Here is a 23,885-nt window from a genome sequence, read left to right on the forward strand (position 1 = left end):
AGGACGACAGAAATCAAATTCCCGAAGGGGGACCCTATGGACTTAAAACCCCAAGGGAGGCTACCAGAATCAAGAATAGAAAAAGCATCCATAGGAGAGGAAAAAAGATTAACAGAAATACCAGAGGAATATAGGGACCTTGCTGAAGTCTTCAGTGAGGAGAGGGCGAATGAGCTTCCCCCCCACCGACCCACAGACTGTACCATTGAATTCAAGCCTGGGGCAAAACTCCCGAAGCCCAGATTATACTCCATGAGCCCAAAGGAGAAGGAGGAAATGGAAAGATTTATAAAAAAAAACCTGGAGAGAGGTTTCATTGAGCCAGCCAAGCCTAAAGTGGCTGCCCCGGTCCTTTTTAGAGAGAAGAAGGATGGCTCTTTACGTTTATGCGTGGATTATAGGGCCCTGAATACAATCAGTGAAAGCAACCTATACCCGCTGCCCCTCATGAAAGACATGCTGTCACACCTATCGAAAGGGAAAATTTTTTCTAAACTAGACTTAAGGGAAGCTTACTATCGCGTGAGAATCAAGGAAGGGGACGAATGGAAGACTGCATTTAACTGCCCCATGGGGTGCTATCAATTCAAAGTCTTGCCATTTGGATTACAAGGGGGCCCTGCAGTCTTTATGCAATTAATCAATGACGTTCTAAGGGAGCACCTGTTTAAGGGGGTCCTTGTTTACTTGGACGACATTCTTATCTTTACTGAAACAAAAGAAGAACACGTCAAACTTGTCAGAGCGGTTTTAAAGAAGCTGCGAGCCGCTCACCTATATGCCAAACTCTCAAAATGCGAATTCCACCAGGAAAGGATAGACTACCTAGGCTATCGCATATCCCCACAGGGCATTGAAATGGACCCGGAGAAGGTCAAAGCAGTACTAAATTGGGCACCACCCCGCACAAGAAAGCAACTACAAAGTTTCCTGGTCTTTGCAAATTTTTACCGCCAATTCATCCCCTCATTTGCACAGATAGCCTTGCCCCTCACTAACTTACTAAAAACGAAGGGAACATCCTCAGTAAAACCTAGCCAGCCACTAACATGGACAATGGAGTGCCAAGCAGCGTTTGAGAGACTAAAGAGACTTTTTTCTGCCGAACCAGTACTAAGGCACCCAGACATGGACAAGCCCTTCATAATACAGGCAGATGCAAGTGATGTGGCAGTGGGGGCTGTGCTATTACAAGAAAATGATGATGCAGTATTGCAACCCTGTGCATATACATCCAAGAAACTCACGGAAACAGAACAGCGCTGGCCCGTATGGGAGAAGGAGGCTTATGGGATACGTTGGGCATTACTCACGTGGCACAGTTCCTGGAAGGCAACAAAATCCCCTTCCAGGTGTGGACTGATCACAAAAATTTAGAAGCCCTGAAAACTTCCAGGAAACTCAATCCCAAACAAGCCCGCTGGTCCCAGCATTTTCACCAATTCCAATTTAAGCTCAAACATTTACCAGGAAGAAAGAACTTCCTGGCAGATGCACTATCTCGCATGCCCCAATATAACAGCGCACGAACCACAGACTCTAGACCAATAATGGCAGAGTCACAACTGGCAGCGCCAGTAACCACAAGAACCCAAGCCAAAATAAAACCACAACTGGACAGCCAAACTGGGATTGAATTCAGAAAAAGTTTGGAAACAGATGAATGGTTCCAGAAAAACAAACATGTGTGCACAATGAGAGACGGATTGCCTTGGGTAGGGGAAAAGTTATATATACCAACAACTCAAAGACTAACTTTCATGCACCTTTGCCATGACACAAAATCAGCAGGGCATTTTGGATTTGTAAAAACTTTACACTTAATTAAACGGCAATTTTGGTGGCCATCAATAAAAAAGGACATAGAAAGTTATGTTGCCAGCTGCCCAACCTGTGCATCAGCAAAGAGGTTGCAAGGGAAATCGCCAGGGCTATTACAACCAGTGGCAAGTTCCTCAGCCCCCTGGAGGGAAATAGCCATGGATTTTATAGTGGAATTGCCAGAAAGCAATGGGAATACTGTTATCTGGACAGTCACGGACCTATTTTCCAAACAGGTGCACTTTATCCCTTGCCAAAAAATTCCCACTGCAAAGGCCTTAGCAAAACTTTTCATCCAGCACATTTACAGATTGCACGGGGCACCCCAACGCATCATCTCTGATAGGGGAGTGCAATTTACGTCTGCATTTTGGAAGGAATTTTTATCCCTCTTAGGGACCACTCAGGGATTGACATCTAGCCACCACCCTCAAGGGATGGACAAGCGGAACGCTGCCAGTCGGTACTTGAGCAATATTTGAGATGTTTTTTAAATTTCCAACAGAGTGATTGGACGGACTTACTTCCTTTTGCAGAAGTTGCCTACAATAATGCAGTCCACTCCAGCACAGGCTACACTCCTTTTCAAATAGCCAACGGTCAAAGTTTCAACCCTATGCCAGAGTTAACCCCAAAAGAACCAACGATCCCTTCACTGAAAGAATGGATGGAAAACCTACAAAACACCTGGCCAATAGTCAGAAAATCACTAGATGAAGCTAGGCGGGCATACAAAGCACAAGCCGATAAAAAAAGGGTTGAGCCTACACCATTCATTATAGGAGAAATGGTGTACTTATCTACAAAATACCTAAAGTCCCTACAGCCCTGTAAAAAACTTGGACCAAAATATATAGGACCTTTTCCAATTAAAAGAATCATAAATCCAGTAACAGTAGAATTAGAATTACCCAAAAACCTCAGGCAAATACACCCAATTTTTCATTGCAGCTTGCTGAAAAGAGAGCATCAGTCACATCTACGGCCAAAAATCCCCCCACCACCACCTCCACTCATGGTGGAGGGTGAACAACACTTCGAAATAAAGGAAGTCCTTGATTCTAGGAGATATCATGGGGCAACTCAGTACCTAGTTGCCTGGAAACACCTCCTCCCTCACAAAATGAGTGGGTCCATAAACGTCATGTCAGAGCCCCGAAGCTATTGAAGAAGTTTCACACAGAGTATCCTAACGAGCCTGACTAAATTTTATATTGTGTTTTCTTTCAGGTGGATCTCTCTTATTGTTAAGAGGGGCCGGATGTCAGAATCCAATTATATTTCATCTTTAATTATCAAATATAGAAACTCCCAATTCTGCCATCTTTGGATTCTGCCATAAGCGGGAGAGAAGGGGGAGAACAAAGGGGCTTTATGGCCCTCACTTCCTTCAGTACACTTCAAAGAGCTGAATGCTGAATGTGTGTTTATTGTAACCTCGAAGCGTTAGCATACCAAAGGAGGGTATTTGCCTTTCATGTAGTTATCTGAAGTCTCCATCCAGACGGAAGAAAGAAGAAAGGGGGTGGAATTGTGATACTTGAAACTATCACTAGAAGGGGGGTTGATTGGGTGGGACTACTGTGGAACCCCTTAAAACCTTGAATGGAAGAGCTTGAACCCCAAGTCCTGTTTAGCATGCCTGCAACCATTTTCTCTTAATAAAGGATTCCTGTTGGAAGAATTATTCCAAGAGTTCTGTCTTCTTAAGATGCAAAGTGGGGTGGGTCCTTACAAAAGCATCTTAAATATTGTTCCAGTACTGAGTTTGACTGTTTAGTCCCACCATTAGTTTGCGGATGATGACTGGATGACAGTCCTTGGAAGGTTTCTGACAGGCTTGGGGATGGTTTTCAGAACTCCGATGTGAATTGTACTCCTCTATCGGATATGATGCATTGAGGGGCTCCATGAAATCGATATATGTGCTGAACAAACAGTTTTGTGAGTGTTTTTGCATTAGGATTTTTTGCACAGGGAATAAAATGTACTTATTTGGAGAATAAGTCTGTTACAACCCAGATGACTTTATTTCTGCTACTCTCAGGTAATTCCACAATAAAATCCATGGAGATCTCTTTCCAGGGTGCTGAGGGGGTCGCCACTGGTTGCAATAATTCAGGTGACTTCCCTTGTAGTCTCTTTGTTGAGGCACAAATCGGGCAGCTGGCCACATAGCTTTCAGTGTCCATTTTTATCAACAGCCACCAGAATTGCCTTTTTACTAAGTGCAGTGTTTTTACAAACCCAAAATGGCCTGAGGATTTCAAGTCGTGACACAGCTGCATGAATGTTAGTCTCTGGCTTTTGGGTATGTATAATTTTCCTCCTACTCATGGCAGTCCAACAGTGATGGTGCATAGGTTCTTATGGCTTAGGAACCATTCATCGGTTTCTACTGCCTTTTTGAACTCGATTCCTGCTTCACTTGCTAAAGGTTTTTGGAGTTTGGCTTGTGCCTGGGTGCTTGTGCTGCCAGCTTTTGTCCGGAATAAGTGGCTTTGTTACATCACTTTGAGTACTGTTATATTGAAGCTAGAAAGTCTGCTAGAAAGTTTTTCCCTCCCAGGAGGTGTTTTAACGTGAAGTTAAATTGGTGGAAATGTCGTGACCACCTTGCTTGTTTTGGAGTTAATTTTCGGGGCATTTTTAGTGCTTTCAGGGTTTTGTGGTCGGTCCACACCTGGAAAGGAATTTTGTTCCCTTCCAGGAAGTGCCTCCAAGTGAGGAGAGCCCATCGTACTGCGTATGCCTCTTTTTCCCAGACTGCCCACCTCTGTTCTGTCTCCGTGAGTTTCCTTGATGTGTATGGATAGGGCTGTAGTGTCCCCTCATCATTTTTCTGCAAAAGTACAGCCGCCACAGCCACATCACTGTCATCTGCCTGAATCACAAAAGGTTTGTCAGTGTTGGGATGCCTTAGCACTGGTTCTACAGAAAAAAGTTTTTTCAGTCTCTCAAATGTGGCTTGGCATTCCACTGTCCATTTTAACAGTTGGCTTAGCTTGGGTTTTCCTTCCCCCCTAGTTTTCAGTAAATTCATAATTGGTAGCGGTATTTGGCAAAGGAAGGAATGAACTGCCAATAAAAGCAAAACCAAGGAAATTCTGCAATTGCTTCCTGATGCAGGGCGGAGACCATTCTCACACATCTCAGACCTTCTCGGGGTCCATTTCTATGCTATTTGGTGATATGCGATACCCCAGATAGTCAATTTTATCATGGAATTTGCACTTGGATAATTTGGCATAAAGGTGAGCTGCCTGCAGTTTGTTTAGGACTGCTCTAACCAGTTTGATATGTTCATCCATGGTTTCACTGAATATAAGGATGTCATCTAGGTAAACAAGCACCCTTTTGTACAGGTGCTCCCATTGTACCTCATTTATCAATGGCATAAACACTGCAGGTGCTCCTTGTAGCCCAAAAGGTAGAACCCAACATTGGTAACACCATAAGGGGCAATTGAATGCTGTCTTCCACTCGTCCCCCTTCTTTATTCTGATTCGGTAGTAAGCTTCCCTTAATTCCAGTTTTGTGAAAATCTTCCTTTTCGATAGGTGGGATAGCATGTCTTTCACGAGGGGGAGAGGGTACAGATTGCTTTCGCTTATTGCATTTATAGAGGTGAAGAGTCCCATCTTTTTTCTCTTGGAACAGCAGAGGAGTGGCTGTTTTTGGCTTTGCCGGCTGAATAAAACCCCTTTCTAAGTTTTTATCTATGAACTTCTGCATTTCCTCCAATTCTTGTGGGCTCATGAAGTACAATCTAGGCTTGGGGAGTTTCATGCCCAGTCGGATTTCTATCACGTAGTCCTTGGGCCACTGAGACGGCAGTTCATCGGATCTTTCCTTGCTGAACACTTTAGCCAGGTCTCTATATTCCTCCGGTATTTCAGGTAGTTTCCCCCTCCCCCACTGCAGCTTTCTTGGCTGGTTTCCCCATTTCAGGGCTGGGCTGGTGCTTTGGTTGATTCCCCTTTCGGGAATCTGAGTTCCGCCGTTCTTCAGTCCACCTGTGGGTTCCACTTGGTTAGCCATGCCATGCCCAGAATTATGAAGCATTCCATGCCAGAGGTCACCACAAATGTTATAGTCTCTACGTGGTCCCCTATGATGAGTTGAACTGGTAGTGTTGCTAGTGTGGCATGCATCTCCCCTGCTATGGACCCATCTAAATGACTGAAAGATATTGGTTTCTTCAGCCTCCTGACCGGAAATTCCTCACTAACATTGGGCTTATGAGGCAGTGGGTGTAGCCAGAGTCAATTAATGCCCCGACTTCTACTGCTTTGGGCATGCCAGGAGCTCACAGTTCTACTGTCCAAGTGAGGAGTGCAATGGGTCCACTTACTAGGGGTCTACTTACCAGGGGTTTGTCTTCGGAGTTGTCGTTGGATGAGTTGGACGTTCCTCCCGGGTTGATCGGAGTTCCCTTTCCTCGTTGGGCTGAGGCAGGGAACTTGATGACTTCCATGCCTTTCATGGCCGTCTCCTTTGGTTTCACTGGGGTCTTCCCAGGTTTTCCAGCTGAAGCCTGGTCAGGTTTTCTGGTGGGGTGTGTGAGCGGCATTTGGCAGCATGGTGCCTCTCCTTCCCACATTTGAAACATCCTTAGTGGCTGATGGTGGTTTTGCAGATTCGTGGGTTGATTCCATTGGCGACTTCCCTCATGATCTTCCGCCTTGACATTGCCTCTTGACCAGGTCAATCTCTGCTTCCTTTTTTTGAAATTATTTTTATTGATTTTTTAATTTCACATTTAAGTATTTGAAAAGCAATGTGGCGACTGAGTTGGTCGATAAATCAATAACACACAAATATCTTTAGTACAGATCTCAAACTATTACATTAAATATTTCCTCTCTTTTCCTTTGGTATTTACTGTCTCATATTTAAATTAATACAATTCTTATTATATTGATTAAATAAAAATAACTTTCTTACATTTATCAATAATTTTTGTTTATCCATATCCTAGTTGTTTTAACATTCAATCTTTTTAGACAGTCAATGTTCTGGTTAGTTTTTCCCAATTTTTAGTTTCCCATTAATATTTAAATTTAATATTTAGTATTTATAATTTCCAAATTTTAAACAATCCCAATTCCCTTTATCACAATTCATCACAAGATGTAATGTTCAGGATACATGTCTTATCTATTTGAATTCTCACCATCTTACATCAATCAATTAATAATACAATATAATATTCTTATTTTCTGATAATTTCCAAATATCTTAAATTTAGTAACCAAAATTTCCTTGTTTCAAAATTTAATACTTCCTCTCTTCTTCCCTTAATGTCAACTATCTCATATTTAAGCTAGTATTTTTTATTGCTGCTAAATAAGAACATATTTATTATATTCATCGATAAATTATTAGCTTATATGTATCTTAGTTACCTTTACAATTAACCTTTATAAGCAAATCAGTGTTCAAATTCAACTGTTAATATTTCTAATTCCAAGTTTTAGATAACCAAAGATTTCTTTATCACTCATAACAATATCTAGTATTCAAAATACACATCTTATTTATTTGAGTCTTCTATTTTATTTCTCATTAGTAAGTCAAAACCCCAATTTTCTTCAGTCTTATTCTAGTTTTCTTTCTTTGGCAAATCGTCTTCCATGACCGTGCTTTTGAATCATCAAATAAATCTTCCTGAGTTGTTATGTGTATTTTTTGATGTAGAAAGAACCATCTGGTTGCCATTTTTTTGAGAGGACTAACAAATCGTCTCTCTATTTTTCCATCTCGACATGATTGTCCTGAACTATTTATCTTCTCTTCAATCTGTTCTTCTTCTTGATCCTCAGGTTTCTTCTGATTTATGTAGAAAGTATTTTCCCTTTTCCACATTGTTAGTCTCTTTTCTGGATTTTCCATTGACTGTATTTGTTAATCAGTTGAATCTTCTGTCATAATATTTAATTGTTCCACTTTTTCTGTTATATTCTGCGTAGTTAATTTTTTAGTTGTAGTCAAAATTTGAGTTTGTATCTCTGGGCTGGCATCTTGTTCTTTTCTGTAACCTCTTATTTCCGGGATGTCAAACTCAATTTCATTGAGGGCCACATCAGCACTGTGATTGCCCTCTGGGGGCAGGGCGGGTGTAGCTGGGATGGGTGTGGCCTACTGGGTGAGTGTGGCTGGGGTGGGCATAGCTTACTGGGTGGGCGATCGACATCACTCGCTTCAGTGGTGCCTGGGCAGGACCGGGGCAGATCTGAGGATCTCCGGCGGAGGAGGGTAGGACCGGGGCGAGCACCAGGACATGGTCCCTCCCATCCTCCCTTCCTCTCTTACTTTTTTCCTTCCTCTCTACAATCCTCCGTTCCTTCCTCTGTTCTTTCCTTCCTCCCTCCCTCCCTCCCTCCCTCCCTCCCTTCCTTCCTTCCTTCCCTCCCACCCTCCATTCCTTCCTCCCTGTTCTTTCTTTTTTTTAAATACAAGTTTTATTGAGTTTTTTTCAGTTTTTACATCAAGGTGCTTAGGAAACAGTGTGGTGATGGGGTAATCAATTATCCAAAAACAAAGTCATTTGTATATAGCTCTGGTTAACTCGTTAAAAATTCCCTCTCTAGTTCCCTCAAATAATGCACCATATTCTTTTTGTGCCAAGCAGGTTTTCATAACAGAGCCTCTATATTAACAAATAAGTCTCCCTTTATTCCTCGTGATATCACTTTTGGGTCAAGGGAGAACATCCCATCCTTCGTTTTAGGACCCTGACTCTTTTGTGACTAATCCCTTGCTTTAAAAATTCAAATCTCGATGTTTGATTCAGCTGAGTAGCACACTCAGTTGTGTTCAATGTTGTGATTAATGGTTGGTTATCAAAGTTGTCGTAGTTCTCAATAAATCGTATTTGTACATCAGTTCCTGTTGCTTTTGGAGTTGTATATGATTTAGTTAAAATTACTTTTTGATCATCAAAAATCTCAGTGGGTTGTATATTGGATGGTATAAAATCCTCTTTGGTGTTGATTGGTTCATCTTCTGTTGTTTTTTGGCTTGTAAAATAGTCAGTTGAAGTCTGGAGATCAGTTTGCAGATTTGAAATAGAGTTTTTGACTTTTATTTCTATAATAGTCTCTTTTATGATAATTTGATAATTTCCTCCTGTTCTTTCTTTGCCCCCTTCCTTCCCTTCTCTATTCCTTCCTCCCACCCTCCGTTCCTTCCTCCCTCTGTTCTTTCTTTCCTTCCTCCCTTCCTCTTCCTTCCTTCTCCTTACCATCCTCCATTCCTCCCTCCCTTCCTCCTTCCCACCCTCTCTTCCTTCCTTCCTCTGTTCCTTCCTCCCACCCTTCCACCCTCCATTCCTTCCTCCCTGTTCTTTCATTCCTCCCTTCCTCCCACCCTCTGTTCCTTCCTTCTTCCATTCTTTCCTTCCTTCCTCTGTTCCTTCCTCTCCCTTTTCCCCCTCCGTTCCTCCCACCCTCCGTTCCTCCCACCCTCCATTGCTCCATTGCTTCCTCCCTCCCTCCATTCCTTTCTTCCTTCCTCCCTCCATTCCATCCTTCACCTTCTTATCTCTTTCCTTCCCCCACACTCAGGAAGGGGTAATGGGAGGGGGAGAGATTGTCAGGACTAACATGCTGCTGCCGGCCATTCCTATACCATGTGGGCGGGCAGGGGCAGTCCCGTTGAAAGGGATGCCTCATGGCTGCAAGGCTAGAAGTGCTGGTGGGGGGGTGTGTGGCGCTGATCTACAACCTGGTTCCATCAAAACCAGAATATGCTTAGCCTAAGATACACTGGAACCAGCAAGCAGTTGCCCCGCCACCTGTGTCCTGCCCCCTGAGCGTGCACATAGGAGACAGCCAGCACCGGCGTTCTGCTGGCAAGACAGGCAGCAGGGATGCCGGACTCCACTTGCGCGCACACCAGGGGACAGGGCGGGGCTGCCCCGTGAATTTAAGGCTGAGCGCATTCTGGCTTTGATGGACGCAACCAGGTTGTAGATCAGTGCCCGGTCAGCCTGGGCTGGGCTGAGATGTGGCACGCCAGTTCTTTGCTCTCTCCAGAGCAGGTCCCTGGGCCAGACGGAACCACATATCGGACCTTGTGTTTGACACATCTGTCTTATTTCATTTGTAGCTGTTAGAATAGTTTGATGAATTGCTTTCAACATAAAGAGACTCTGTTCCTGGTCTTCATCCATATTATCTTAGTAGTGTATTAAGTTAAATCTTTACAATCAGAGAATACAGGGAAAAATTTTTTTGTCACTGAGTATAGAACGCACCTGGGCTTCTCATAGCTAATGTCTCAAGGTTACATAGGTCTTATCTATTTTTTTTATATATGATTTTATTGATTTTTTCTTACATACATATAATAATTTTTCAACCAATGTGTTATCTGGGTTTAAAAACGCTAATACATATTTAATTCCTAATCCTTCATTCTTTCCTCTAGCCATTGATAGAATAGGTCCCAAGTGTGATAATGTTCTGTTTCTTCTTTTTCTTTCAATCTCATAGTCAATCTGTCCATCTTTGCACATTCCAGTATTTTTTTAATTATTTCTTCCTCTGGTGGTATACCTTCATTTTTCCAATATTGTGCAAACATTATTCTTGCAGCTGTTGTGACGTGTAAAATCAAATATAGGCTTTGTTTGTTAATATTTTCTGGCATTATACCTAGTAAGAAAAGTTCAGGTTTAAAGTCTGCAGGTTCTCCCAATATCTTTTCTGATCAAGTATATATTTTTTTTAATAGTTCTTTGCTTTATCACATGTCCACCAGACATGATAATATGTGCCTGAATTATGTTTATATTTCCAACATCTATCTGACATATTTTAGAACATTTTTGCTAATCTTACTGGTGGCAAGTGCCATCTAGAAAACATTTTATATAAATTTTCTTTATACGAAGTTCACATTGTCAGTTTGTAATTTCTTTCCCATAACTTTTGCCATTTTTCTAGTTCTATATTATACCCAAAAATTTTCGGCCATCTTATCATTGTTTCTTTAACTTGTTCGCTTTCCATTTCCAGAATTAACAAGAAATTATACATTTTCTTTTTTTAAAAAAACAAATTTTATTGGTTTTTTAATTTCTTAGAACAATACATTCAGCACACACAGTGGTGCTAGGGTAGTCAAACATCCCAAAACAAAACATATATACTTAATACAATCAATGCATCGAATATTCCCTCTCTTTTTCCCTCAAATAGCATAGTATATTTAAAATTTCCAATTCTAGCTTAAATTTTTTCAACCTGAACCTGTTTTTAAGCTTCATTAATTTACAATACCATAATCAAATTAACTTTAAATAAGAACATTTTCAATTTAAATATCCCTTCCACGTATGTTCTACTTTCCTAGTTTTATCAAAATCTTATTTACTTCTTCCATTAATCTCCCTTATTTAGAATAAAATGTTAATCCATTCTGTACCTATCAAATCCATCAATTAATGCATCTCTTCAAGCTAGAAAGATAATATCATACCTTAAATCATGTAATTCCATTAAACAGAATTCAGGTCTCCAGTTAATTATCATAATTTTCATAGAAATAAACCTTACATTCTAAAAGGAGCATTTTTAATATTCTAAATTGTCTTTAATCCATTATATAAAAATATCTCATTTTTAAGCAAAAATATTAATCTATCCTAAACATGTCTAAATGTATATATTTATCAATCTATTCTATACATATCTAATCCTTCAATTAATTGATCTCTTTGAACTGACAAATTAATATCAAACCTTCAATCATTTCAATCCATTAAATAGAGTTTAAATTTCAACCAGTTAATTATCATAGCTAAACATCCATGTTATAAAACAAACAAGTCATCTTAATTAATTAACATTCATTTAATTATTAATTCACTCCAACTCTAAAACATCATTTTACTTCAAACTCATAATTTCAGTCCTTATATCAGTCCATAGTTCTGGGTTGCCTTTAATCCAAGTTAAGGCATTTTAATTTTCATTTTTTAGTCTTATTCTAGCTTTCCTCTTCTGCCAGGTAGGTTTCCATAACAAGGCTTCCCTTCCAGATGATGGGTCTCTTTTTGTTGCTTGTAGTGTCACTTGCCTTGATGCAGGCCATCTTGATTTGTAATTTGATCCACTATTTCTCTTGTCCACAGGGCCTCATTGTTTCAAAAGTTCAAAATTCAGTCTTTATTTTTTCTAATCTTGCTTGTAGGGCAAGGTAAAATTCTCTTCATCCTCAGTTAAGTCGTCTTCTTGTATAATCTGTTTTGTGGAATAGTCCAGTGCAATCTGAGAGTCAGTGTTAAGTTTTAAAGTAGAGATTCTGACTCTTAGTTCTGTAGTAGCCTCTTTTATTGTAGTATATATTTCTTCTTTGGCCTCATGGATCTTTTCCAGTATAAGTTTACAGTTTAGGTGTGATTGAGGCTTCTCCATTTTAGCAATAGTTGAAGAAAAATCCTTTTCCTTTTTAGTGGAAATTAGAATTGAACATTATCCAGCCCCTCAGATCACAGAGTTAGCTCAAATTATCTTTTCTCTTGAAAAACAGTTTCAAGGCCAAACCCATCAATTTTTGACCAACAGATGTCCTCAGTGAGCTAAAAAGACTTCTTCAAATGCCATTTCCCCCCTTTTTTCTGTTTTTTAAAGGAAGAATAGAAAAAGAAATACTCTGCCGATCTAATACCGCTCCAAAGAACACGAAAAACTGTTTTTTCTATAGCTCAATGTGAGTAGAAATAGAATATAGTCTTTACATGAATATTTTTCTGTCTTTTTATAAAGCGCTTTTGTTCCCACAATTACCAAAGCCGCTCTCTCCAGATGGGGAAATAATAGCATAAACAGCTTCTACAGGCAAAAACAGCAGGGGTATGGAGAGGAACAAAAGGGGTCTCACCCGGATCATCTGCGGTGGGTCATTAACGCTTACATGACGATGTGACTTTCGGCTGGTGCAGCAGGGTGATCGGCCATCTTACAGGCCGATCTTTGCTCCGTTGGCCCTAAGGAGATAGCTGGAGACTCAGGGGAAGCTGCCGCCCTCCCTATCTACCAGCAAGCCTCCTCCTCGGTGGTCACCCCTCCAGGGCAACTTTTGACCCCCTAGGGGGTCTACTGGCGAAGGAACCTCCGGACATCTCGGAGAGAGGTCTCCAGGCACGACCAGCGTCACGTGTTCTGGAACCGGAAGTTAAACTATTTGGTTTTTACAAAGAACAAACTGTATTTGATAAGATTTTTGTTAACTTCAGATGAGAAACTAATCAAGAAAATGTATAAGAAATTATACATTTTCTTGATTAGTTTCTCATCTGAAGTTAACAAAAATCTTATCAAATACAGTTTGTTCTTTGTAAAAACCAAATAATTTAATGTCTTTTTCATATCTACTTTGCATTTGTAAATATGCCCACAATACATAGGTCTTATCTATTGTCTAGGCTGCTGGCCAAGTCTCTTTTAAGCAATAACAAATTTGTAATATCAGGTTTAGCCACAAGATGTTGCCCCTAATTTAAAGTTTTCTTTTGAATCCAATATTTTTATAATCTTTTCAGTTTGGTTCTTTTTTATAAGTAAAAACCCAGATCTTCACAAACTTTAAGAAATAAAATTCCAATTAGTATCTTCTGAAACTATATCTTTTAAAGTGTTCTTCAGAATCAAAAATTTAGTACTGATAAACTCAAGAAACTTGTGGATTTCAGGAAAGCATTTGAAAAAAAAATCCTTTATATTTGAAATTCAAAGCAGTAATTCAAGACCAAAGAACTTTATGTTTTGCCAGCATTGCAGTTTCTAATGCCTGTACCCATCCTGAAGTTTGTTGACTTCATTTTTCCTTCATTGCAACAACTGACTGAAGACAGGAAATAGATTTCTGAGTAGGCTTCAGAGTCTACTTGAGAAAAAAAAAACTTTCAGTAAAGACAATAGAAATTATTTCTGCTCAGAAGGATAAAGCTGGTGCTTTCTTACTTGAGTATACACATACATACATACATACACTCAATGAAAACAAGGCATAAACAATTTGTATTAAATTAATGAAGTAGTGAACCCATAGCAAGAATATAACGTAGATTAAGAAGATAAACAGTAGAAGAGAAAGATATGACTACTCATGCTTACATGCTAAACCAGAGGTTCACATATGCACAGAGGTGACAACTAACAATATTTGTTTTTTTTTCCTATATAGGTTTATACTGTTGTGATAGAGCAGAAGATTATGTTTGCCAAACAGCTTGTAAAAGGATACTAATATCAATGAAAACGGAACATGAAATTGTGGATGGACTTATTGAAAGCTGTAAAACAATGCCTCTTCCACAGGATCCTCTTTGGCAATGTTTCTTGGAGAGCTCAAGATCTGTTCATCCTGGAGTGACACTGCATCCACCACCTTCAACAGTTCTCGATAGTGCTAAGTTGCACTGCTGTTCCAAAGCAAATACTTCTTTGTGCAGGTTAGTGTATCTCCCTCTTTGTTTCAGTTCCTACAAGCTTTTGATTAAAAACAAATGTTCATTTAGCCATTAATTTGCTAGTATTTAAACAGTGTCCATGTTTTTAAATGAAGTGAACCAATTTGAAATGTTAGAATGCTTTGGAACTCCTATCAATAGTTTAATAAAAAAAACACTTTCTTATTTACAAAATGAAGGGAACAACAAGTAACAAAATATACCACTTTCGTAAGATAGTTTGCTAATGTCAAAAGAAAATGTGTTCAAGATTCTATATAAAAGTCAGAGAACTACATAGTAGTAAAATTCTCATTGTCATCCTTAACAGTGTCATCCATCTCACCTAAGTTAATTAGAAAGAAATTGTTTTTCCAATTAAAAACAAAAGCGAATACAAAAGTAGCAAGGCAAATCTGTCAGCTTAGCACAAAAAAGATGAAGTTAAGTTCCCCTTTTCTCCTAGCCACCCCTTGTCAATGTCAATGTCCAATTAGAAGTTCTCAAATTGTTTAGGAAATGGACTTTGTGTTCGTGCCTTCTCCATCTCCTCGTTCTTTTGGCTGACCTTGTGCTGAATTGATGTAACTCACTTTCAGGGCTGGCAAAGTTTCATTCCCAATCCCGCACCCCCATTTTTGTCCAGCCACATTCCAATCTCTTTTCTCTCCTTCTCTACTCACATTGCTAATGTCAAGATGCAATGTGAAGCTAAAAGAAGAATGGCAACCATGCTGCCCCTCCAGAAAACGGCTATGCCTACAAAATAAAACATAGGAAACATAAGTTACAGCATAAATCACGAGGCCTCATTTAGATTTATGGTGATATTTGTTATGAAACTGGCAGATTAAAAGGGGGAATGAACATGGCTAGCCTCAACCCACTCAACCTCTGAGGGAAGGAAATCCTTTCACAGAATAAGGTACTGTAACCTCCCCATATGGAATTTAGAATCTAGGATTTATTTAACCTCAAAATGTTGTTCCCTTTCTATCATAATTGGAAGTGGAGGTGGTTTTGTGTCAGGCCACAAGGATGAACTAAACAGGCTTCATTAGACTACAGTAGAAAACAAGATGAATGTACTTAGGTTTTGGGGGCAGTTTTAATTCAGCCATCATCTGTTTATGACTCTGGTTGTCATAGCTGCAGGAACTTAGTGGAGCAGTAAACCTTATACTTTAAACTCTTTGGGTTGCCTTCTTCTTGTCAGGTTGCTTCTTATATGCTTCCCTTTCCTCATCTAATATTTTGCGGACAATGAGCCAAGTATTCTGCAGGGTCTTGTTGCACTCAGCTAATGATGTGCAGGGGTCTGTGCTGAGGCAGCTCTGGCATAGGAACAAGGTCCAAGCCTTTCATCACCTGGAAAGGAGTAAAACCAGTGCTGTTGTGCAATGAGTTATTATAGGCCAGGGCTTTTCAACCTTTTCACCCATTGTACCACTTTTAGGATATGGCAACATCCGAGTACCACCAGTTGCCTAGCAACGTGTCAAAAACTTCATGACCAAAAAAAAAGGAAAAAAGTGATGAAGTACAGGTAGTCCTCGACTTACAACAGTTCACTTAGTGACTGTTCAAAGTTACAATGGCACTGAAAAAGTGCCCCCCAAGGCATAGCCGAGCAAGACATCTGCCTGCCCGCCCGGCCGCGCGCTTCCTCCTGTCCGAGTTTTCATTGTTGTGAGCATTTCTGTTGAAATGATCCTGGTGCTTCCACTGAGCTCTGACAGCCCCGAAGAAGCTCCGATCAGCTGGAAAGTGGCACTGATCCTGGCACTTCCGCTGAACCCTGACAGCCCTGCAGCACCAGCCATCTCTCAGTCAGGCTTGTGTGGTGCTGCCACCAGTTCAACTAATTCCCCTCCCCCGCTACCACTTTTCTAGGATGGTCGCATACCACCTGCCAGGTGCCAATGTATCACAGGTGGTACCCGTACCACTGGTTGAAAAGCCCTGTTATAGGAAACGTCTGTGAAGAGCAAGAGTTTGGCCCAGTTGTCTTGCTGGTAGTTCACATAACAACAGAGTTATGTGAACAACAACAACACCCTTAGCTCTTTCACAACTTCCATTGGTCTGAGAGTGGTGGTGGAGGAGCTTAACCCCTGGGATGTGACCAACGTCTTTAGGAATTCCTGCCAGAAGCAGGACACCACGGTCTGAGATGATGCATTCAGGTGACTCATGCGTTGAATGAACGCATGAGGTAGATGTGTTGAATTAACATCTTCACCAGGGTTTGAGCAGATGGAATTTTGGAGTAGGCCACAAAGAGAGCTTGTGTAAGGACCCACCCCACTTTGCATCTTAAGAAGACAGAACGCTTGGAATAATTCTTCCAACAGGCATCCTTTATTAAGAGAAAATGGTTACAGGCGTTCTAGATAGGACTTGGGGTCCAAACTCTCCCATTAAAGGTTTTAAGGGGTTCCCCAGTAGCCCCGCCCAATCACCCCCTACTTCCCGCGACAGTCTCAGGCATTACACTCCCACCCTCGTTTCCTTATTACCGGCTGGATGGAGACTTCAGAGAAAACTACATGAAAGGTAATAGCCCCATTGTTATGGTTAGTTCTTTTGGTGATACACACATCCAGTTCCTTTGAAGTGTACTGAAGGAAGTGAGGGCCATAAAGCCACTTTGTTCACCCCCCTTGCCTTCATCGTATGACAGAATCCATAGAAGGCAGAAATGGGGTTTTCTATAATTGATAACTAGAGATGAAATATAATTGGATTCTGACATCCTGCCCTCTCAAAAATACGACAGATCCACCTGAAAGAAAACAAAACAGGTATAAAAGTTAGTCAGGCTTGTTAGGATATTCTGTGTGAAACTTCTTTAATAGCTTCAGGGCTCTGACATGACGTTTATGGACCCACTTGTTTTGTGAGGGAGGGAGGTGTTTCCAGGCAACTAGGTACTGAGTCACTCCATGATATCTCCTAGAGACAAGGATTTCCTTTATTTCGAAGTGTTATTCGCCCTCCACCATGATTGGAAGTGGTGGTGGGGATTTTTGGCCGTAGAGGTGACTGACACTCTCTTTTCAGCAAGCTGCAATGAAAAATTGGGTGTATTTGCCTGAGATTTTTGGGTAATTCTAATTCTACTGTTACTGGGTTTATGATTCTTTTAATTGGAAAAGGCCCTATATATTTTGGTCCAAGTTTTTTACAGGGCTGTAGGGACTTTAGGTATTTTGTAGATAAGTACACCATTTCTCCTATAATGAATGGTGTAGGCTCAACCCTTTTTTCATCGGCTTGTACTTTGTATGCCTACCTAGCTTCATCTAGTGCTTTTCTAACTATTGGCCAGGTGTCTTGTAATTGTTCCATCCATTCTTTCAGTGATGGGATCGTTGGTTTGTTTGGGGTTAATTCTGGCATGGGGTTCAAACTTTGACCGTTGGCTATTTGAAAAGGAGTGTAGCATGTGCTGGAGTGGACTGCATTATTGTAGGCAACTTCTGCAAAAGGGAGTAAGTCCGTCCAATCATTTTGCTGGAAATTCAAAAAACATCTCAAATATTGCTCAAGTACTGAATGACAACGTTCTGTTTGTCCATCTGACTGAGGGTGATGGCTAGATGTCAGTCCCTGAGTGGTCCCTAAGAGGGATAAAAATTCCTTCCAAAATGCAGATGTAAATTGCACTCCCCTATCAGAGATGATGCGTTGGGGGTGCCCCGTGCAATCTGTAAATGTGCTGGACGAAAAGTTTTGCTAAGGCCTTTGCAGTAGGAATCTTTTGGCAAGGGATAAAGTGCACCTGTTTGGAAAACAAGCCCGTGATCGTCCAGACAACAGTATTCCCATTGCTTTCTGGCAATTCCACTATAAAATCCATGGCTATTTCCCTCCAGGGGGCTGAGGGATTTGCCACTGTTTGTAATAGTTCTGGTGATTTCCCTTGCAACCTCTTTGCAGTTGCACATTTTGGGCAGCTGGCTACATACCTTTCTATGTCCTTTTTTATTGATGGCCACCAAAATTGCCGTTTAATTAAGTGTAAAGTTTTTACAAATCCAAAATGCCCTGCTGATTTTGTGTCATGGCAAAGTTGCATGAAAGTGACTCTTTGGGTTGTTGGTTTATATAACTTTTCCTCTACCCAAGGCAACCCGTCTCTCATTGTGCACACATTTTTGTTTTTCTGGAACCATTCATCTGTTTCCAAACAGGCCCCCCTTGTAATCCAAATGGCAAGACTTTGAATTGATAGCACCTCATGGGGCAGTTAAATGCGGTCTTCCATTCGTCCCCTTCCTTAATCCTCACACGATAGTAAGCTTCCCTTAGGTCTAGTTTAGAAAATTTTTTCCCTTTCGAGAGGTGTGACAGCATGTCTTTCATGAGTGGCAGAGGGTATAGGTTGCTTTTACTGATTGTATTCAGGGCCCTATAATCCACGCATAAGCGTAAAGAGCCATCCTTCTTCTCTCTAAAGAGGACCGGGGCAGCCACTTTAGGCTTGGCTGGCTCAATGAAATCTCTCTCTAGGTTTTTTTTAATGAATCTTTCCATTTCCTCCTTCTCCTTTGGGCTCATGGACTATAATCTGGGCTTTGGGAGTTTTGCCCCAGGCTTGAATTCAATGGTACAGTCTGTGGGTCGGTGGGGGGGGGGAACTCATCCGCTCTCTCCTCACTGAAAACTTCAGCAAGGTCTCTGTATTCCTCTGGTATTTCTGTTAGTCCCTTTTCCTCTCCCATGGATGCTTTTTCTATTCTTGATTCTGGTAGCCCCCCGTGGGATTTTAAGTCCATAGAGTCCCCCTTCGGGAATTTGATTTCTGTCGTCCTCCAATTCACCCAGGGGTTCCATTTTTTTTAACCATTCCATCCCTAGGATCATTCGGCATTCCATGCCTGGGGTCACCACAACATTATGTCCTCCTCATGTTTGCCCAGGGAGAGGTGTATTGGTAGAGTGGCTAGGGTAGCTGGCACCCCCCCTGCTATGGATCCATCTAACTGGCCAAATGAGATTGGTTGTTCCAGTCTCCTGGATGGGATGCCCAGATTCCCCACTAGTGTTGATGAGGCCCTGCGGTGTAGGCTGGAGTTCTTTCCCCCTGATGAGCAGAAGTGGGGGTTTCCACAATTTCCATCATTCTCATAGCAGTTTCTTTTGGCTTAGCTGGAGACTTTCCGGATTTGCTGATCGGGGATCTGTCTGGGTTGTGCTTGGGGGCTTTGGATCGGCATTCTACAGCTCGATGCCCTTCTCTTCCGCACTTGAAACACCCCATTTGTTTCTTGGCTGTAGCCAATGGTTTCACTGGTTCGTGTGTCAACTCTGGCGGGGAGCGGCTCCATTGTTTTCCTCGGCGGTGTCTCTTCAATACGTCGATCTCTGCTTCCTCTGCCAAGATGTACCATTCCTCAAGTTGGTGTGGGTCCCCTCGGGGCAGGTAAGTGTCATAGAGGTCATAATTTAGTCCATCTTTGAAATGGCTAGGAGGATGTCTTCTGGCCAGTTCAGTTTGCTGGCAATGGCCCGGAATTCTTGTGTATATTCAGCCACTGGGCATTTGCCTTGCCTCATCGTTTTTATCCTTTCATGGGCTTTGCGATCAGCCAGATCATCTTCTCAGAGAGGACATGAAACGGTTGAAGTCGCTGAGTCTGGGGTATTGGAGTCATGCAAGTTCACCACCCAATCTGCAGTCGGTCCGTCCAGGGCAGATTGCACGATCCGGATGCGGGCTTTGTCGCTGGGAATGTCCTGCCCATATTCCTCCATGTAGCTGAGGACTTGGGTTAGGAAAAACCCCAAGCGTGTTGGCTCCCCTTTGAATTTCACCTCCAACGGTGGACGTCTTGGAATGGATCGGTGCCTTTGTTGTGGGTGGTAGTGTCTTCCGTCCAGATCGCCATCTGTGGTTTGGTAGGTGGTGGGGACTACTGGATCAGCAGATGTCCCTGGGGTTGCAGGTTCCACGTCCCCCTCGGTGTCTCTCCCTTTGTGGCTCCAGGAACTGGGGCGGCCGTAGGGCTCAGTATTCTCCTCTCCTAGGGAGCTGAGAGTTCTCTTCATCAGGTCAATAGCTTTCTCTAGGATCCAGTGTGAGTACGGTGCCCAGCTTTCTCCCTCTTCACTTGCGTGCAGGGATTTCTCCATCTCCTGCTTCCATTCTGGTTGCTTGGCCCCCCGTCTCAGGGTCACCTTTCTTGATTCCTTCCCCCACTCACTTTTCTTTCCAATGCCCATTGACCAGCGAGGCTTGTGGTCCCGTGTCTCCACTACTTCTTCTCCTGAGGAATCTGACCTCTCGGATCCCAACATCCAGCAAGGTTCCAGTTGGGGCAGTGGCTCTCTTTCCAGGGAGTTTTCCCCCTTTCTTGCTCCATTGTCTGACATGGTAAATTTTTGCAAAATCCTCCGGCAAGGGTCTCCCTTCCAGGTGGATTAATTTTGCATGTCCTGTCTAATGTAAGGACCCACCCCACTTTGCATCTTAAGAAGACAGAACTCTTGGAATAATTCTTCCAACAGGCATCCTTTATTAAGAGAAAATGGTTGCAGGTGTTCTAGACAGGACTTGGGGTCCAAGCTCTCCCATTCAAGGTTTTAAGGGGTTCCCCAGTAGCCCCACCCAATCACCCCCTTCTTCCAGCGACAGTTTCAGGCATTACACTCCCACCCCCTTTTCCTTACTGCCGGCTGGATGGAGACTTCAGAGAAAACTACATGAAAGGTAATAGCCCCATTGTTATGTTTAGTTCTTTTGGTGATACACACATCCAGTTCCTTTGAAGTGTACTGAAGGAAGTGAGGGCCATAAAGCCCCTTTGTTCACCCCCTTCCCTTCATCGTATGACAGAATCCATAGAAGGCAGAAATGGGGTTTTCTATAATTGATAACTAGAGATGAAATATAATTGGATTCTGACACTTGTTTGGAGCAAAGTTCTGTGACAATCGCAAATCACTGTATTCCCTTTGCTATCCGGTAACTCTACAATAACTCTACACTGAGATCTCCTTCTAAGGGGTCGTTGTGCTGGCTACAGATTGCAACAGAACCAGAGTCTTCCCTGGGTGCCTTGCCACTGAGTTGCACACTGGGTAATTGGCCACATAATGTTCAATGTTCTTTTTCATGTGTGGCCACCAAAATTGCTGCTTCACTTGTTGGGGAGTTTTTGCAAAGCCAAAATGCCCTGCAGTTTTGGAATCACGACTTTTCTGAACGATCAGGGTCTGTTGGCTCGCAGACATATATAGCCAGCTCCCCATCCAAGCCAATCTGTCCTGGGATGATAGGTCCTCCTTGTTTTGTTAAAGCCAATCATCCTGCGCCAAAGCAGTTTTTAGCACCTGCATTAGATCATCCACAGTTTGCTCTTTGGGGGCCTCTGTTGCTGAGTGAAAGTGTTGTTTGGATAGGATAATGGGAAATGTCTACCTCCTCCTTTCCACAGTTGTTTTGAGGCATTCTGGATAGGGCATCCACCAGGAAGTTTTTGCCTCTGATCAGGTACTGAAGTGTGAAATTAAATCAACTGAAATATTGAGCCCAACGGACTTGTTTGGGAGATAGCCTCCTGGGTGTTTTCAGCACTTCCACTGCCTCAAAAGGGATTTTGCCACCTTCAAGGAATTGCCTTCAGATGAGGAGTGCCCACAAATCACAAATGCCATCTCCTGTATTGCCCAACATCTTTCGTCCTTGAAGAGCTTCCTTGAGATCTAGACACATGGCTGTAAGTACCTTTTTAGGTTTTTCTGAAGAAGGACCACCCACCCACTGCCACATAACTGCATTTAGCCCCCTGCAATCAATGCACAATCTAAACGAGCCATCTTTTTTCTCATGGAATAACACAGGGACAGTTATTCGCAACTTTGCTGGTTTGATGAAGCCCCTGGCCAGATTTGTGTCCACAAATGCCCTGAATTCTTCCAACTCCCAAGGTGTCATTGAGCACATTTTGGGCTTTGGCAGCTTAGCCCCGGGGATATTTCAATTGCACAATCCATGGGGCGGAAGCATGTCAAAGTCCTTTTTACTGAATACATCATTTAAATCCCTATATTCCCTGGGGATCAATAAATTTGGTCCCTCCCTCACTTGGACTGTCCTTGGACTTTCTCTTTCACTTTTCTAATTGCAGACTCGTGGTAGCTTTTCGCTATTTTTACAACTGCCTCTTGGCTGGAGAATTTCTTTCATACTTTCAGCCAATTATGCTCCCAGTCTATAGAGAGATTCCATTTTTTCAGCCAGGCAAGACCCAACATCATAGTTTCAGTCATCCCTGGTACCACAATGAATCAGATGTTTTCTTTGTGGGTCTCTATCTTCAGCTCCACCTGTTCAGTGAGGAACGTGGCTGGCACTCCCCCTTCTATTGTCTTGTCCAACTGGGAAAAGGCTATAGGGGTCTTCAGCTCTCTCAACCTCATCCCTAGCTTCCTCACCATACCAAGACTGATGAGGCATCGGATGCATCCAGAGTCTAGCAGAATCGTCAGGAGCCCCTTGCGTCCTGAGGAAGCCACTGTTATTTCTACCCTGGCCTTTACAGGGATGATGGTGCCACTTACCATTGGGTCCCCCTCACTATTGCTCTTGAGGGCAGCCAGCAGCTTCCGGATAAGAGTTCCCTCTCCATCACTGGAGGAAAGGGAGAACTCTACGACCTCCATTCCTTTTCAGCCTTCTCCTTTCAGTTTAGATGGAGACTTCCCTTTCTTTGGTGGGCCCTGAGGTCCTTGGCTGTCTCTCCCTGTATGCTTGTGAAATTTGACTAGAAATGAGCCAGGCAATGTGGGCTCCCATCAAATGTAACTGTCAATAGTGATGGAGTGCAATCTCCCTGGCCCAGGGGTGGGGCTTGTGCTGGCATGGCAGTCATTTTCAGGGTGGCTGCAGGGATGGTGGCTGCTGAGACATCTGGTAGAGCCATTGGAGGGATTGCAGGCACAGTAGGGGCTGCGGGAGGTGTGTCTGTAGAGCCTAGTGGCATTGGGTGGTTCCCTGTGCTGGAGGGTTTGACACTTCCAACGCCTGCAATTTCTCTCTTAGCTGCTCTGCTGTTGGGCTGGAAGGCATTTGGAGTTCTCCAATCAGCACTGGGCTTTCCAGCGGTTTCTCCTTACAAGTTTATCCCTGTGGAAGGATCTTCCTCTTCTCCCAAATGTCCAACTCTCCAGGACCATCGACTTTTTGGGCCGTGTGGTATTTCTCCTGGTTGTTCCTCCAGTATGGCCATTGGCACCCCAGGCCACTCCCCTGCCACCTTTGGGCAGACTGTCTGGGCTGCCTGTTGGGTCCTTAGAGCTTCACCTCTGCCTTGTCCCAATTTTCTTCCTCTGCTATGGTTCGTTCTCTGGATGGGCATTGTTTGTATAACCATCTCGGTAAAGTTATTCTCCAGGCAGGTCCTTACTGCAGATTTTGCCAAATGTGATCCATCTCACAAGTTAATTAACAAAGAAAGACTTCTGGCTCATTTTTTTCCCAAGAATATACTTTACTGAGAACAAAAGTGAATACAGAAGTAGCAAGGCAGAATCTGTCAGCTTGGTGCGAAAAGGATACAATTAAGTTCTCCCTTTTCCCCTGGCCACCCCCTATTAT

At 42.5% G+C, this 23,885-nt stretch overlaps 1 protein-coding gene across 1 annotated transcript in view; it reads left to right on the forward strand.

Annotated features, from left to right (window-relative positions):
• RECK (reversion inducing cysteine rich protein with kazal motifs) overlaps positions 1 to 23,885 on the forward strand; it is a gene marked incomplete at its 5' end in the record, with an annotated part of 193,380 nt that overhangs the window by 10,732 nt on the left and 158,763 nt on the right. Inside the window, one exon of the mRNA XM_039355685.1 lies at positions 14,017 to 14,284. Within this exon, the coding sequence (XP_039211619.1) occupies positions 14,017 to 14,284 (268 nt within the window). The remainder of the gene's footprint in view (positions 1 to 14,016; positions 14,285 to 23,885) is intronic.

This window comes from Crotalus tigris, unplaced genomic scaffold (assembly GCF_016545835.1).
Source record: "Crotalus tigris isolate CLP2741 ecotype Arizona unplaced genomic scaffold, ASM1654583v1 scf7180000018730.549990, whole genome shotgun sequence".
Classification (NCBI taxonomy): domain Eukaryota; kingdom Metazoa; phylum Chordata; class Lepidosauria; order Squamata; family Viperidae; genus Crotalus; species Crotalus tigris.